This window comes from Gossypium hirsutum, chromosome A07 (assembly GCF_007990345.1).
Source record: "Gossypium hirsutum isolate 1008001.06 chromosome A07, Gossypium_hirsutum_v2.1, whole genome shotgun sequence".
NCBI classification, from domain to species: Eukaryota; Viridiplantae; Streptophyta; class Magnoliopsida; order Malvales; family Malvaceae; genus Gossypium; species Gossypium hirsutum.
This window is the reverse complement of record NC_053430.1, coordinates 13778861-13796959: the sequence shown is the minus strand read 5'-3', so window position 1 is coordinate 13796959 and position 18099 is coordinate 13778861. Positions and strand designations below refer to the sequence as shown.

The window sequence follows — 18099 nt, the reverse complement described above, 5'->3', positions numbered from 1 at the left end:
TTTTACGTTGACCTATAAGTCATTTTTCATTGACGGAACTGTTTTTTATGAAACAAATATAGGTAACTACAGAAAATATTTTCTATAAAACTTTTTACAAACCCATTACGGTAAGACCTACAGAAACATGTATGGGTTCAAGGAAAGGATCTCTCAAATATTGGGTAGCTGTCGTTAAACCGGGCAGAATACTTTATTAATTGAGCAAGGTAGTCGAAAATATAGCCAGAAAGGCTATTTCAATAGTGGCATAAAAAAATACCTATAAAAACTCAATTCATTATTTCATGATAGGAATATAGAGCCAAAGGAAAGAAGTATTGTCTTGGGAATAAAAAAACTATTGCGAGTTTCTTTTTTTTTTTGACAAACAATATTTCTTTTTTTTCTTCTTCCTTTGCTACATTAAAAAAAGGAGATTTAAAAATGATTCAACCTCAAACCCATTTGAAGGTAATAGATAATAGTGGGGCTCGAGAATTGATGTGTATTCGAGTCATAAGAGATAGTAATCGCCAATACGCTCATATTGGTGACGTTAGTGTTGCTGTGATCAAGGAAGCAGTACCAAATACACCTCTAGAAAGATCAGAAGTCACATTAAGTTCAAATAATCCAACTTATCATTAAAATATGGATAAATTCTACCCAAGGTTGTTATACTTTTATTAACTTTACATTTTGACCATTAAACTTTAAAAAGTTATAAAATAATCACTAATATGTTCGAATATTTTCATTTAAGTCATTGGACTGTTAATTTTTTTTAAAAGTTCGGTCAACGAGCTTCGAGCGACAATTCGATGATCAATATAGTAGAATAATACCTATCGATGAGTAGAAGAACATATCTCAAGTCTAAGCTGATTTGATGGCTAGTGTCAGAGATCAAATAAGAAAGTTGTTTAGATTTTAATTTACAAATTCGTGATGTTAAAAATTATTTCATGAAAAGAAAAAAAAACAAAGTATAGAAGAGGAGGGGAAGTTTATGCTTTCGATTAGTGCTGAAAGTAAGAACAGAGAAGACCGCGACAATTTTTAATAATTTAATGACTTAAATAAAAATTTTTAAATAATTTAGTGGCTATTTTATAACTTTTAAAATTTAGTAATCAAAATATAAACTTAAGGCTTACAGGGAATTTACCCTTAAAATATTCAAATTCGACTTTCTTACATTTAAGACCATGTGGAGAGAACACAGTTTTCAATCTTAATGATTATAAAATCACACGGCTAAGCTGAACAGACGTCCCACGCTCAAAGCATTTTCTGCCACGTGTCCACACCCACTCAACTTTCGACACATTTCCACCCACAAACTACATTTTCTCTAGTTAAAGTACTAGGAGATCCCTATATGGGGCGGGATCAAATTAATGCAACTATTATTAAATAGATTAATTTAGTCCTCTTAAGAAAGAATTAAATAAATTAAATTTGAACACATTTAGAACTTATTAATATAAAAAAATGCATTGAAAATTACAATTTAATTTAAAACAAAAATTTTAATTACAAAATAAAAATTTTAAAAATATTAACTCTATTATACAGTAATAATATTTTAAAAAGTAAATGATAACTTTATTTTAGTTTAACCTTAAATTAAATTAATTTATTTAATAGTAAAAATACTAATTTGAACGTATGCTTATAATAGTGTAACCTCTCCTGTAAATGCACTTTTTTTTCTACGCAAATGCCAAATGGGAAATGGCGCGGAACTAAAACTTTATATTAAATTGCATGGGCGCGTTACGATTTCCTTTTTTTGACGTATGATCATGTCGGCTTCAGCGTTTACGACGGGCGGTGCGGGCCATACGGTAGAACTGGTCGTGCTTGAGAATCCTGAATCGGCGACCGACGGTGGCTTAGCTGTACCTTCGAAGGAGATAATACCTCTCTTGTCGCAGGCCGAGAGGCCTAAGATCAACATCTTCAAGGACTTTCGTTCCCGAGAGAAACCTCTTGTAAGTAAAGTAAACTTTTCGTTCATTTTCAAAAATTATGTATTGCTGATCGCATGAATCTTTAGTTTTTACCATAATCTAGTTTTTATGTGTTAATTGGGAACCAATTACGTTGAAATTCGACCGTTTGGCTCGATAATCTGATCATTTTGTGTGTATGCGTGTGTTTTACGATTTAAATGGAATTTCGTAGGATTTTTGTTCGCTTAATTGTGTTGTTTAACCTCTGATGCCACCTTGAGGAAAAAGAAATTTGTAAAATTGATTGCCAAACAGAATCCATGGAAGTAAAATTCATTTAGTAAAGGTAGTAATCGGACATTGGTTAATTATTCTGTTTGTTTTTTCATTTTCTTAGAAGAATGCAGAATGTTGATCGGAATGGCAAAATTCAGTTCAGATTCATAATTGGTAAAACTTGAATGACAAAGCTCCTGAACTAGAGGATAGTATGGTTGATAGTGGATTATTGATTAACCGTATTTCTAAACTAAAACTAGTACTAAAATATTCTTACCTAGAATGTAGAAAGCAATGCAGATTCCTTTTAGTTTAGGACTGAGTTCAGGTTGGTTTAATATATTTGCAGGAACAAGTGATAAAAAATATTACAGAGGCAGAGATATCTCTACTTTCACAGTTAAGTTTTTGGGTATGGAAAGGATCCAGATACTCTGGTCTAGTATGCATGGTGTTATCATCTATAATCTACTTCGTGATGGAAGTTCTCTCTGATAAATTCAATGGTTAGTAAATTCACCTAACACCCCCTGACTACCTATCTCTGATATCCCTTTCAATGATTTAAAATCATTTATGGCATGGGATGTTTTTGCATAAAGTTTCTATTGATTTATTGTGTTTCATTGTTTTACGATGGCAGCACAGTCAATTCCTTTATTTGAGACTGCATTTACCAGATGTACAGTTACTTTGATATTATCATGTTTATGGCTGAGAACAAGTGGGCAGGCACTATTTGAAGCAACAAATCCCTGGAGTCCTTTAGTTTTAAGAGCTCTACTGGGAAGTCTCTCGCTATTGAGTTTTGTCTATTGGTAAGTTGCACTTCATATCCTTGCATTTCTTTCTTTTTTAGAGTTTGCTTACATTGTGTTCCTTTCCCTCCTGTTCTTCTGAAATATAGAGGAAAAGAAAAAGGTTTTCCATCATGTTACTCCCTTTTTTTCTATTCGGAATTTTCATACAGCATATTAATCTTTCTAATTTACAAAACTTCTTTGACATGATATGGTCACTACTTTTGCTCCAGTGATACATTAGGCATGCTGGAATTTCATTTTCCCTGTTAGGTTGGGCTGCAATCCATCATGTTTTTGCCTGCCTATATCTGTTCTTTGGATTCTCATCTTTACAACTTACAATGACGGCTTATCACTTTTATGACTGCAACGGTCTAGTTTACTATTTATTTGAAACATTACACCACATTACATTGGAAAATTAAGTCATCAGGATGGCATAGGACATAGATTGTTACCAAGGTAAACGTGAATCTATTTGTTTTCTAGGATATGCCTACTATTTTAATGGTTTAAACATTTTGAATTGTTTCTTCCTTTACCGCATTCTCAGTGTTCGTAGTAGGTCCTTTACCGCATTCTCAGTGTTCGTAGTAGGTTTTGCTTCTTTGTTTTCCTAGTCATTGTAAATTTGTAATGCCACACAATTCTTGGACTGTTATTGGTATGGTCTGTAAACCTTTATCCTTGCAAACAGAACTAAGATAATCTTGTAGTCATAACCAGTTCACTAAAAAATTCTTATTTCTTTTTCAGCATTCAAAGAATACCTTTCTCTCAGGCTCTTGTCTTAGGCTTTACAACTCCAATATTTGCTTCAATCGTGGCTAAAATTATTTTGCATGAGAAGTTGAAAATTGCTGATATTGTAGGTATGTTAACATATTCTATCTTTAGCTATGATATGAAATTTGAGTTGCCTAGCAGTACAAGGGGTTTGATCTTTGTTTTGATTGTCATCCCTTTCCAGGTCTTATTTGCAGTTTCTTTGGCATGCTTTTCATTTTCAAGGTGCTTTACACAAGGTACAGAAGTGAGTCAACACAACCTTCTCTAATGTTCTAAGAATGAGTGCCTTTGATATATTAAAGGTTGAAGTATAGTGGGAGTTTAATGTTAGTTTGCTAAATTATGTTTTATTTAGTGTCTCGTGACCTCTTTCAGTAACTTCGCTTCTTTTGTCTCTCTCTACATTTTTGCTATTTTTTTACTGTCTCTAGTTGCAAAAATACTAAAGTGAGAATTAATTCTTCCAATTCAACAAACAGAATGTCAATTTAGTTCGAAATCCCATATCTAAGATATGTTTGATTTTGTTCTACCTAAGTTGTTAAATCTTTTATGGTCGCTAGTTTATTTTAGTATTGGTTTATATTTCACGATTACGAGACCTCGTTCTGGTAGGATATGAGACAGTCTCTTTGCATCCATCAAGTGATATAACTATTAGAGAGTTGTTAAGGTTTTGAGGTCTTCCGATTTATTAATAATCTTGCATTTTTGTTCTCTTTTTCACCTTTTAGTATTAATGGATTTGTTTGCCCTTCTCCGTCTGGATTTTTTGTTCTCAATTTGTGTTCATAGCTAGAAGGGATTTTTTTTTTCTCTTTTTCAAAACCAAAAATCCCGAACCCTGAAACCTGAAATCAATATTTAACTGTTCTCAAGTTGCTCTTCAGTGCCAGCTACTTTCAGCTCGCTCTTGCCTTATTCAGATCCCCAAATTTGTAGAAAGGTTTAAATACGCAAATTTCATTTAAGTCGCAGGCATAGTGTTAGTACACATGTTTCTTTAATTAATTTCGACAAAGCTAGTGCAATACCTGTTCAGTTACTTTATGGTAAACAATCAAATGCTTGCATAAGGAGTAGCCATGAACAAGTACTTTGATTTTGTTTCTCTTCTTGGCTCATGGAACTATTTATATTTGTTCCTGTTTTTGTCCATTATTGGTGGCAAGTCTTTTTCACCCATTCCTTGATTTGGCAGGAGGCTACTTAAAGCTGAAGAAGCAAGCATTATAAGTTTTATGCGCAATCACCATATATATATAGCCTTGATTGGTTTGTTTTCATCAATAACTAGTGGAATCAGCTACTGTCTCATAAAGGCTGCAGCAAAAGCATCAGATCAACCTGTGTAAGTTTTTTCTTTTTCCTAAACCTGTACGGAATCCTTTGAAAATTTCACCATCCGCAATTGTTTGATATTTTTCCATGTTTTAAAAGTACTGTGTACCATTCAACTATGTCCTGACTTTTTTCTATTGTTATTCCGATATTTATCTCTGTAAACCTTATTATGATATCTACCCTCGTTTCCTGTCACTCTATTAATGCTTGATGCAAATACCTCTTTTCTAGATTGACAGTTTTTTCATTTGGCATACTGGCTAGCCCCGCTACAGGAATATGCTCGTTTGCCTTTGAGGTGAGTTCAATAAAATGATAATTTTTAAAATGTTTAGAGAGACGCATTTTGTATTTGTCAATAATTACAGTTTTGACCACAGCTGATGTAATATCATACACCTCCATTTCCTCTGCATGGTTGTACATTTCATTACTCCATTAGAAAAAAGAGTGGATATTTTTATTAGAAAAGGTCAAAGTTTCACAATGATTGTTGAAATGACTTATATGACCCATCATAGCCTACTCAATGAGTCCATGAGCATTTAAAAACTACCAATACTCTTCATTTACTAAATATTTGGTAGCCAAGTACTAACATATGTAGAAGATTAGGGTAGTTGATGGAAAGTTTTGAGATTATAGCTGAAATGCCTGATTATCGTCTACTCCATGACCACTTAAAGCTACTAAATACTAAAATGGGTGTAAGTATATAATCAAGGCTAAATTTAGAAATATCTATTTGGAGAAAGGAAGGAGGTAAATGTGTTGAAGGTGATTTGGTTTTAACCATGCAAGGCTATGGTTTGTTCCTCTAAGAAAATGTGTCTCAGATATTGCCCATATCCAAATATGACATGAATGAGAAGTATTAAAAAAGACATACTATGTTTATTGAGAATAGTGCCCTAAATATATCACAATGGCATAATGTGATCCAAGTAGCTAACCATTTGATGTGTTAAGGTTTTAGTTTGTTGTTTTATGTGCTTGCTCCTTGTTGGATAACTGTCCAAGATTCTATGTGGTGCTAGAAATTATTATTTTGAAAATAGTTTGCACTTGTTACATTTCTTGTAATTCTAAAACAGAAGTTTGCATTCAAATTGCAGGAGTTTGTGCTTCCAAGTCGATATTCGCTATCTCTAATGCTTATACTTGGAACTCTATCCTTCTTAGCAGAGGTATGTTTCCACTATAACCTTTCAATAACCAAAATTGCACCCAGAATACTTTGGTCATAAAACTAACAAGCAGAACTGTAGTATCCTTTTAATTTTGTGGTGATGCTTTTTATTGGCCTATACATGTCTTAACATATTCTGCTACAGGTGTTCCTAGCCCGTGGACTTCAGCTTGAGAAAGTTGGAAAAGCTGTAAATGTCCAGTTTACAGAGGTATATATTCTCTCTTTTTCTCTCAATTGTTGGGAATTCGGTGAAGTACCATAAATTCCCCTGCACTAGAAGTTTAATTGCATTTTACCTTCTCTTCTAAAAAAAATGAACAAATTAGTTCCTTATGTTAGATCAAAAGAGCAAATCGGTTCTTTTATTAAAAATTTCATTCATTTCATTGTTAAAAACTGATCATTGTAAGTCACATGAGATACATATGGCATACCACGTGTCACTATCATGTTATTTCGTCACACATACTAGTTTTTAACAGGATAAATAAATAAAATTTTCAACAGGAAGGACTAATTTACTCCTCCATATAATGGATAGGAACTAATTTGCTTAATTTTTTAGCAAATGAAGTAAAATGCAATTTGATTCCTAATATGACGGCTTCATATTACTTTTACCTTGAGAATTCTTTTTGTTTTGATTATGTATACCTCAGCTTAGTAGGAGATTATGGAATCCTCGAGCTTGAGTAAGTTTGAGCTTGAGGTGGATCCTTATGGATACTTAGGGCCTTGAGCTGTTTAAAATTTTTGAAAATTTTTATTTTTCATTTGAAATTTTTAGAATATTTTAATTAGATTCCCTCAAGTTTTTGAAAAATTTTATTTTTTCGAAGTTTTTAGAAAATTTCAATTAAGTCTCTTTAAAATTTTAAAAATTTTCATTATTACTTTTAATTTTTTAAAAAATTTTAATTAAGGTTTTTAAATTTTTTTTAAAAGTCTAGTTAATCTCACAAAAATTTTAAGTAGATCCCAAATTTTTTTATATTTCTCATTAAACTTTTAAAATTTTTAAAATTTTTACTAGGCATTCAAAACTTAATCCTAAGATGTGCCACTGTTATAGCTCGAACTAAAGTTATGTACTTCTAATTCCTCTTTTAAACTAGTTAATCATTAATCAGTAAGTGCTAACAGCTTTTCACCATATATTGCCTGTGATATATGTTTTCAGGTTGCCTTATCACAGTTATGGGGCATATGTACATCAAGAATGAGTTGGTCGTTCGGACAACTCGCCGGATGCCTACTTATCTTAATCTCAGTAACTTGTACCATGTATATCGGACCGGACAAAGACAACGAATGATAAAAAATGGTACATTCTTTACTTAATCTCCAAAATTTTCGTGTCCAGACATGTTTTTTTTCTTAAATCATAATCTTTAATTGTATTTAGCAGCTTTTGTTTGATATCCTGTCAACATGGCTTCTTTATTTAAAGCAAAGCAAATCATATGCCTTCTTATATAGCATAGCAAAAATGGAATATTGTTTGCTTATTTTGTTGAGCTAAAATCTTAGTTGAGTAAAGTGATTGAAAATTTAATTTTAGGATCATAGTGTTTTCTTTTTTAGTTCCAATTTTGCATATTTTGCATCTTATACAACTAAACCTTACTTTTTGGTGATTCTTTTGATGCAGCTGAGCAGAACAAGATTTATTTGAGGTTTTTTTTTTCATTATTATTCATTTACTTTACACATATATAATAATAATAATAATAATAATAATAATAATGAGACCTCTTTTGTGCCTTTCACTTTTAAAATTGAGTAAATTAGTCTTTAAAAAAATTAATTTAATTTAATCCCCGTCAATTTTGAAAGTGAGCAATTAAGAATAATTAATCATGACTTTTGTCAACTGTACATAATTTTAATTGATATAATAACTAATTTAGCCATCGATGTTTATATATTTGGTTATTTGGGCATTGATTCTAAAACAAGCAACAAATTTAGCCTTAACTTTTAGAAAATATATTGTAGGCTAAATTTGTTATATAATGACCAAGTTGATAGAATGTGTAAATTATAAGAGTTAAATTTATTATTATACCGATCAAATTTATGTAAACTTAAAGTTAATATTAACATTATAATTAATTGTCCTTAATTGCTCACTCTTGAAATTAATAGAAATTAAATTACTTTGATTTTTCTAAAATGAACTAATTTATTTAATATCAAAATTGAAAAAAAATTTAACAGATTTTTTACAAAAGTATCCCATATGAAATCATATTTTTAGATCCTAAGTAATTGCTACTACACACTAAAAGGGGAATAGAACTTCCTTATGAAGATTGAAGAGTTAGCCCAAAAAGCATATGGAGGGTTATTTTACTAAACTGACTCAAAAAAATTTGATATTTACAAAAATGACCCGGGTTCAAAAACAATCACCAAAATGACATGAAGTGAATAGTAAATTAGGGTTTTGGCCTGTCAATGGTCGGCACCAACTCATATTTTGCACACATGATTGCCTGATGATTGTGTCAGGCTTTAAAAAATTAATTTTTTTGGTTTTGGCCTGTTAATGGCCGGCACCAGAGTATTTTTTTCAAACATTATCATACTGGTATACAAAAATACGAGTTTTTTAAAAAAAATATCGTAATTTAATTTTAATAATGCATACTTGTATGCATTATTAGAATTAAATTAAAATATTAAATAAGAAATAAAATTATAAAATAATATGTTATTTAGAAAAAAACTATTATTGTAATGAGATACATGTTTTATTAGGTATAAGTATTTAAAATTTTGTTTTTGTAATGTGATACATGCGTGTATATATATATATAATCATATTAGTGAATCTGCTAATGCGTACTTCATCCGAATAAAATATGCATTATTAAAATTAAATTAAAATATTAAATAAAAAATAAAATTATAAAATAATATATTATTTGGGAAATAAAAATTATTATAATGTGATACATGCGTATATATATATAATCATATTACTGAATCTGCTAATACATACTTCATCCGGATAAAATATGCATTGTTAAAATTAAATTAAAATATTTTTTAAAAACTCGTATTTTTGTATACTAGTATGATACGATTTAAAAAAAATATCCTGGTGCCGGCCATTGACAGGCCAAAACTAAAAAAATTAATTTTTTAAAGCCTGACACAATCATCAGACAATCATGTGTGTAAAATACGAGTTGGTGTTGGTCATTGACAGGCCAAAACCCCAAACTACTATTCATTTCAGGTCATTTTGATAATTATTTTTTAAACTAAGTTATTTTTATAAATATTAAATTTTTTGGGTCAATTTAGTAAAATAGCCCATTGATTCATTGGTAGAGAAAAAAAAGCATTCTAGTAAAATTAAATAAGACAATATATATTGATTGGCATTGATCATTGAGGTGTCAGGGTTTTGTAGCTTTATAAATAATAATATAATCGGATGCATCAACTATTCTTGGACGGCGTGGTGTTAGGAAGCCAACTTAAGTTATACCAAATTCCATATTCATTAAAATTTTTAGTTTTTGTTTCTTAATTTTCTTTTCTTTTTCTTTTGTAGAAAATATTGCATTTTTAAGATTATAAATAATGATGATATTGGTAATTGCATGAATAAAATAAATCTTTTTTATATCTATTATTTCTTAATGCCATAAATAAATAAAAGAAAAAAAAAGGGCCTTATTCATCATTTAATGCCTTACTATAGTCTTTAGTAAATGCTTTCTTCAGAACAGAACATTTATTCTCATCCTTCATTTTTGTATTAATGTCAACCTACCTACCCCCAAGTCCAATTGCCTTTTGCCAACTCCTTTTTGTTTTTAAAAAATAACTAATACATTTAAAAAAAAAATACAAGAATATCTACACTGAATACATATATTAATCAATTTTTAAAATGTCCTGAAAACATTAGCAATTTGTTTTCCTTTTTAATTTGGTCCAACAAGATACAAATTTGGGACCCATTTTGATTCTCCTAATTCAGATTCTCAGTACAGTGGAATTGGACCACCCTTCTTTCATATATATTCTCCACCATTTCATTTTGCCATAAGCTTCATCTATAGATTATTTAATTATTTAAACCATCATCTAATTATCAGTAATAATAAATCTCATTAATTTTTTCTTTTAAAAAAGTCTCGTTGATTAATCCCATGTGACACACAATTAATCCTGATTTAATCTATTACTTCTAATAATCTAAATGGCACATTTTGATGGTCAAATTTTAGAAAAAATATTATAATAAAGGTTTACATTAGATTTTTCTTTTTGTATAATTTGGATAGGGTATTGCTAAAAAGAAGAGTTATTAGTATTCTGAATCTGTACTATGATAGAGCAAAAGGAGAAACCAATATCATATGGTAATTTACTTAATGACATCAAATTTCATTTCACTTAAAATTGGAATTTTAAAAAAAACTCAATGATGGTTATTTGTCTTTTATAATTAGAAATTTATGTATTTGATTCTTTATTGTATTTCTTATCATAGCCAGATCTTTTATTTTGTTTTCTATTAATGAATAATTTGTCTTTGAATAGAATTATTTTATTACTAATTATTTAATCTTTTTTAATTTCGTCCAAATCATATCTAATTGCATTTAGTTATTAATTTAACAATAAAAGTTTGAATATTTTACCATAATGTCAAAACTATTAATTATTTATAAAAAATACCCATTAAAAAAGATTTATTTCTTAATCAAATGTTTCTATAATAATTCAAAATTAATTATGTTAGCTAAAAATTAGGGGATGAAAGAAAGCAATCAGGAGTAATTAATGGAAGAATCCAAAATTTTATCTTCTCAATTTTACATTATCGTTGGCATGCTCAATTTAAATTTGAAAGGATTCGAGATAAGAATTTTTTTATTTGATTTAAAATTTTATTTTATCAATAAAAACACTTTAAATTTAATTAATATTCCTAAGATTATGATATCCTGATTTTTTAAAATATTTAATATATTGAAGTTCAAATTTTTGACAACAAAAAATCTACTATAATAATTTAATTGAGCAAAGATATTCAAAAATTAATATATTTCAAATAATTTCCATTTTTTAACAAATGTTTCTTTTATTAATCATAGTATTAACAGGTTACCAATGTTTTTTGGATTGAATTTCATACTTAACTTTAAATTTAATCGAGCCTTAAAGGAATAGTTAATGATTAAAAAAATAAAAAATAAAGAACATAGAATATAGAAGACAAAGACATGCAAAACGACAATGTCTAAGATTTTCATTTCAATGTGCGTGGGGGTGTTGAGACCGTACACCCACTGTTCCATTCCCTGCAAAAACCATGGTAATTAATTAAATGAAAAAAAATCAACACTAAGTAAAAAAATAAAAAAATTAAAAAACTAAAAAAACAATAAGCTTCTAGACCAGAGAGCAAAGTACAAGTACCAAAAAAAAAAAATAAAGGTGTCGGAGGGCTTCACTGAGAGGCCGTTGCTTCTTTTGCCTTTGTTCTTTGTCATCTTATTCTCTTTTTGGTACTATTTTTATTATTATTTCATTAGAACCCACTTTTCTTTACGCCACTTTACTTTACCTCAGTTTCCTACCTTCTTCTTCTTCTTCCTTTTACTTAATAGTTTTCTATCTATTCTAAAGCTTAGTAACAATGGCGGAAATAACCCATCCTCCTATGGACCAGCTTCAAGACCTTGAGTATTGCATAGACTCTAACCCTTCTTGGGGTATGTTCTTTCTTTATCTAGTGTTTGTTGTATATTTGAAATGTTTTAGACGAGAAGAAAAAATGGGGTTGTTGGTCTCGAACTTAAAAATGTTTCTTTTGTGTTTGTTTTTTTGTCTTTGTTGTTCTCATTGTGTTAAAGTTTTTATAAGCTGAAAACAAAATGGTTGTTGTGTTTATGTGAAAGTAATAGGTGACATTATGGCATAATTATGAACTTGAATCCATTAGATGGAAAATAAATGATGAAAAAAGATTAATTCTTTTTCTACCTAGGTTCCTTGATTTTAGTGTTCTTTTCTTGGGTTTTCCCGGGTATCAAACAGAAAATTCCTTGAAACTTTCAATTGATTTTGGGAGATGACATTTTTGTAATTTCCCTTTTTTTTGGTTGCTTACAAAAATGGTCTCATTCATGCTTGAAGAATGCAAATACTGGGGGTATCATTTGCATTGTATGATACGATTATTTAAATCAACTTGGAAATGCATTCAACTAATGCAAATTTTTAGGGTCATGGTTTTAGTATGACTGCAATATTGATCCCAAGCACATAAAACTGGGCACTGGCATACTCTAATGATATAAATTACCTTATAATGACATACATTCACTCCGGTGATGATCGGTTTCGCCTTGGAAGAGATCATGCCATTGTGCATTTGCTTATAGCAGCTCATATTAGGATATAATATGATATGATATGATCTATAGATTTGTTAAATAGATGTAGGATCCAAATGCATGAATTATTTGGAGATTGGTGAGGGTGATGATGGTTTTGATTCAAAATATCGACATTTCTAGGAGGAAAAAGAAAAGGGTTAAGAGATTTGATCATTGCATTTCTTTTTTGAACACCAATGGTATCTTTTTTCCCCATGTGAACCATCGGAAATATCGAATCCCCTTGCTTATAGTTTACTAAACTATATTGAACTGCCCGGCTTTAAGTAAACCTGTTTGATCATAGGTCCAGTTTTGGTGCTTCTCTAGGCTTGTATAACTTCTATGTGTATTCCATATAACCGAGAAATATAGAAGTACAATGCATTGCAGCTTAAAGAATTGAAGGATTATATCTTGCCACAGTTCAAATAAATCACATTTTGACAATGCCAAGTGCATTTTCTTGCAGCTGAGACCATCCTATTAGCATTTCAGAACTATATCCTAATGTTGGGTACAAGCGTAATGATCCCTACATTGCTTGTTCCAGCAATGGGTGGAACCGATGTAAGCTCGTTATACTCGACTTTGTTAGTTCATTTTCATCTTAATTCATGCTTGGTTTATATCATGACTCGTAGCTAGGCACTATCTAACTATGCCGGTAACCTTGAGCCAAGTTTATCGGTTCCCAAGCATTTCCTTCTTTAACACGTATTTTGTTTCTTTATCCATATTTTGGCTTGTAATCAGCGGGACAAAGCATTGGTAATACAAACATTGCTCTTTGTAGCCGGCATTAACACGGTTCTCCAAGCACTTTTTGGAACAAGATTGCCAGCAGTTATTGGAGGTTCTTATGCTTATGTTATCCCAGTAGCCTATATAATAAACGACCCGTCATTGCAACGGATTAGTGACAGACATGATGTAAGTTGCTTGTTACACCTACTTATCAATTGGTTCAAAAAAATCGGCAACGGAAACATTGCATGTTGTTCCTATCAGTGCTAGCTTTTACATCCCACTACGAGTCTTGTCTTTTGATTCCCTTTTCAAAAACCGAACTTTCTCGTTTGCTAGGGGTAATTTGAAAGAGGTCTCTTCCCATGTGATTGGTTTGCAGAGATTTATACAAACGATGCGTGCAATTCAAGGAGCTCTTGTCATAGCCTCAAGCATACAAATTATACTGGGATACAGCCAAGTTTGGGGTCTCTTTTCACGGTACATCCATCATTAACATACAAAAAATGTGAAGTTGCTAGCTGACTGGCGCTGGATTATACTTTTCTTCATCATTTTCCCATGCAGGTTCTTCAGCCCCCTCAGTATGTCACCGGTGGTCGCATTGGTCGGCTTGGGATTGTTTCAAAGAGGGTTTCCTTTGGTAATAGAACAGTCATTTTTTTCCCTATTACTCAGAGAGTCCATTAAGTTTACTCTAAAGCACGGAACTTCTCTTAATAATATCGTTTCAGCTTGGAAATTGTGTTGAAATCGGGCTGCCGATGCTGTTATTGGTGATCGGAGTGTCACAGTATCTAAAACATGTGAGACCATTAAGAGATATCCCAATTTTCGAAAGGTTTCCCATATTAATCTGCGGTACAATCATATGGATCTATTCCCTTATACTGACTGCCGGTGGGGCTTATCGTAACAAGCCGATTGCTACTCAAATTAGTTGTCGTACCGACCGAGCAAATCTCATATCAACTGCTCCATGGTATATATCAGAACATAAACTTTGATTTTTATGTTCCATTTTCACTGGTTTGGACGTTAATGTTTTTATGCTTCAGGTTCAAGTTTCCTTACCCTCTTCAATGGGGTCCTCCTACATTTTCAGCTAGTCATTCCTTTGCTATGATGTCTGCAGTTTTAGTCTCTATGGTTGAGGTATACTTCCACTTAAAAAGTTCTAACCGTAAATAATTTCTGGGTTAATGAAATTGCTTTTAATGTTACTTACGATGCTATAGTCGACTGGAGCATACAAGGCGGCATCTCGATTGGCTATTGCGACTCCTCCTCCGGCTTACGTACTAAGTCGTGGCATTGGCTGGCAGGTTGGATGGTTTAACATAACTATCAATCAAACAAGCCCTTCCTGAGGGAAAACCGAGAACAGGTTACCCTTATATAACCGAAGAAAATCCTCCCTAGATTAAGCTCAAACATTATAAAACTCAAACTGAAGGCCTCGTTTGCCTTAGAATAAGGACCAATGCCTCATTGGCAATCCATTGAATGAATGTATATATACATATATATGTTTTCTAGGTGGTTGATTTTTGTAATAATTTTGCAGGGGATTGGGATCATGCTTGATGGACTATTCGGAACGGTGACCGGTTCTACAGTTTCCGTGTAAGATATACTTTCAGACCAGCCATTGGTGCAAGCTGCCAGTGTTTTATTATTCTCCCCTGTTGATATCATAGTTATGTTTCAGGGAAAACGTTGGACTCCTAGGATTAACCCGAGTCGGAAGTCGCCGAGTTGTTCAGATATCTGCTGGCTTCATGATGTTTTTCTCTATATTTGGTATATGTCCAACATTAATATGCTCGATCTTCTTTTTTATTTTATTTTATATATTTGAACAATCATACCTATATTCATATCTGAATATATGTTGAAAACAAAAATAAAAATTCAGGTAATGTAAAGGGTTAAATTACTTTTTTGAGTCTGAACTTACAACTTTTTCCATATTGTTGAACCCTAAAACCTAAATTTGATAATTGTTCCTATTTTGAGGCCTGAATTTCTTTTATCTAAATTAAACCTTGAATTTGGCAATTGTACTTAGGGGCTTGATTTTTTTTTTGGTTCAAGTTAGTCCTTAAAAACCCTAGAGTTCAGGTCCCAATTGACAAGTTTAGACCCCAATATGGGAACAAGTATCAAGTTCAATAACTAACTTTAGACAAAAAAAAAAAAAAATTTAAGCCCCGGAGTGGGAACCATTACCTAAATGTGAGAACAATTTACTAAGTTGAAAACCTAACTTGGGGAAAAGAAAGTTACTAAATTTAGATCCAAATGGTGATTTAATCATAACATATTTGATATTTTGTGCAGGAAAATTTGGAGCAGTGTTTGCATCCATACCTTTCCCCATCTTTGCAGCACTTTATTGTGTACTTTTCGGCCTTGTTGGTATGTATTAATTTTAACCATACCCACCCATTTTTATCCCAACCATAGATCTTTACTCAATTAATCCAAATTCGAGTCCGGTTTAAATTTTCTTTTTACCATAAAATGCCATATTAGTTTAAGAACTTGATAATTTTTCTTAATTTAATTCTTAAATTTAAACTCCATTAAAGTATAATAAAATGACATCAAATTGTGTTATGTCAATCACCTAATTTTTTAAACTAATATTTTAATATATTTCTTGTATTTTTTAGATTTTAAAATTTTTGGTGATGGCATGGTAGTTTAAAAGTGTTACATCATCCGAATCCAAGTTCATGACAAAATTGGGTTCCCAATTTTGTCAAAGACAAACGTGGACCAAGTTGAAACAAAGTTATTTCATTTAGGACTAAATATTGATTTATCCCTTTTAGTAACCTTAGAGAAAATATTGCTGCTTTGTTGGTTGCAGGTTCCGTCGGATTATCGTTTCTACAATTCACAAACATGAATTGCATGAGAAACCTCATCATAACAGGATTATCACTTTTCTTAGGGATTTCCATCCCTCAATTCTTCAACCAATATTGGAACCCATCCCATCGTGGTCTCGCTCACACCAATGCCGCCTGGGTAAGTTTTTTTATTAAAAAAAAAAAAACTCCAATACCATATTCTTCAATGATAAAAGAGGGTAAAAAATAGTGAATGATTTTTGCAGTTCAATGCATTCGTGAACACCGTGTTTTCATCGCCGGCGATGGTGGGACTGACAGTGGCGGTGATCTTAGACAACACGATAGAAGTGGAGAAATCGAAGAAAGATAGAGGGATGCCATGGTGGGTTAAGTTTAGAACATTTAGAGGAGATAATAGGAATGAAGAATTTTACACTTTGCCTTTTAATCTTAATAGGTTTTTTCCACCAACTTAAATTTCTCAAAATTAGGCATGGTAATTGCATATATTTTACCGGTTTTTCCTTTGATAAATATGGGTAGTACTAGAGGCAATTCGTGTAATTTTTCAAAATATTTTATGAATTATTTATTAATTTATATTATTTAAAATTTGATTTTTTTTATAAATATTTTTTGTATTAGTGGTAAGAGTAATTTAAATATGAAATTTTAAAGTTGTCAATGTTGCTATTAAAGTAAGGCCTTAACCTTTCGGCTGGCAGTGTGGTTGTTGACGATTATCTAGTCGACAATCAAGCCTCTCTTCCCCCTATTGACTTTTGTATTAGCTGGCATGGTACCGGCCTTTGGATGCCAATGAGTTGCGAATGGGCATCCTCTTTTCTGACATAATGATGCATTGCTTGGCTCCTCTGTTAAGGGTTCGATTTCCCATTTTGGGAGCTCTCGTGTATCTTTAGTTTGCCTATTTTTGCTCGAGCTTTTCGCATTTATTGAGTACTTGAGGTGTGTCCATTGTAACAGCAGTGAGGGCATGACAAAACTCTACATATCAAGGTCTAACCTTCTAAGCCCCAATGGCTAAACACCAACATAGGATAGAGTTTTCAATTTGATTCAAATAGAGTATGATTTTCTTTTGTAATTTATTTTTTATTTACATTTTATTTTGTACATTTATCCGAGATTTTGATCCTCACTTTCGTTGAATGGATATTATTCTAAAAAAGAAAAAAAAAAACCTTACCATTGAATTGAAATAAAATAAAAGTGTTTTTGCATATTATGCTTATTCTTTGAAAAACGAAAAAGAAAGATACTTACTGACTACACTTGTGGACCATTGCTGATACATGAAATAATTATATGAAATTGCAATGAGACTTTGAATTCAAGTAATCTATCCAACAGAGTCGGTGCCTCTTGGCTTGTGATACTAATTCAGTCACGGCAGGCTCTGTTTGTTTAATTGAAAATGGTTTAGTCAATGGAAAATAACTTAAAAGTCCACAAAAAATAAGCCAATTTTTCCTCTAGAATGACTTACCCTTTATGGGTGATTTTATTTTTATATAAAAATTAGCTTAAGTCAAGCTTAATATTATTATATTATTAATAAATTTTTATTTTTAAAAATATTTAAAATTAATAAAATAGTATAATTTTCAATATTATTAAAGATACATATTTAATTATCTATACCTAACCATATAATAAATTATTAATATAATATAGAAAATAAATTAATAACGGATAATTTAATTC

General features: G+C 31.2%; 2 protein-coding genes across 4 annotated transcripts; both read left to right on the top strand.

The window, feature by feature from the left end:
- The first annotated feature begins 1698 nt into the window (after window positions 1-1698).
- On the top strand, window positions 1699-8317 carry LOC107942054 (uncharacterized). Of its 2 annotated transcripts, XM_016875696.2 has the most exons (11): window positions 1699-1979; window positions 2569-2725; window positions 2863-3037; window positions 3779-3894; window positions 3993-4047; window positions 5013-5162; window positions 5387-5453; window positions 6271-6342; window positions 6490-6555; window positions 7528-7671; window positions 7999-8317. In XM_016875696.2, exons 1-10 carry the CDS (start codon window positions 1785-1787, stop codon window positions 7660-7662), a joined length of 1188 nt encoding a protein of 395 aa, XP_016731185.1. In that variant the 5' UTR covers window positions 1699-1784; the 3' UTR covers window positions 7663-7671; window positions 7999-8317. The 2 variants fall into 2 exon arrangements, with proteins under 2 accessions (XP_016731185.1, XP_016731184.1); XM_016875695.2 differs by lacking the exon at window positions 7999-8317 and having other exon boundaries at window positions 7528-7964.
- A 3470-nt stretch (window positions 8318-11787) lies between these two features.
- Window positions 11788-16999, top strand: LOC107942052 (nucleobase-ascorbate transporter 1). Of its 2 annotated transcripts, XM_016875693.2 has the most exons (13): window positions 11788-12091; window positions 13230-13327; window positions 13514-13690; window positions 13887-13987; window positions 14075-14150; window positions 14242-14489; window positions 14566-14662; window positions 14746-14832; window positions 15075-15133; window positions 15219-15310; window positions 15851-15928; window positions 16386-16546; window positions 16635-16999. In XM_016875693.2, exons 1-13 carry the CDS (start codon window positions 12016-12018, stop codon window positions 16845-16847), a joined length of 1563 nt encoding a protein of 520 aa, XP_016731182.1. In that variant the 5' UTR covers window positions 11788-12015; the 3' UTR covers window positions 16848-16999. The 2 variants fall into 2 exon arrangements, with proteins under 2 accessions (XP_016731182.1, XP_016731183.1); XM_016875694.2 differs by lacking the exon at window positions 11788-12091 and having other exon boundaries at window positions 12692-13327; window positions 13844-13987.
- Window positions 17000-18099: the final 1100 nt, after the last annotated feature.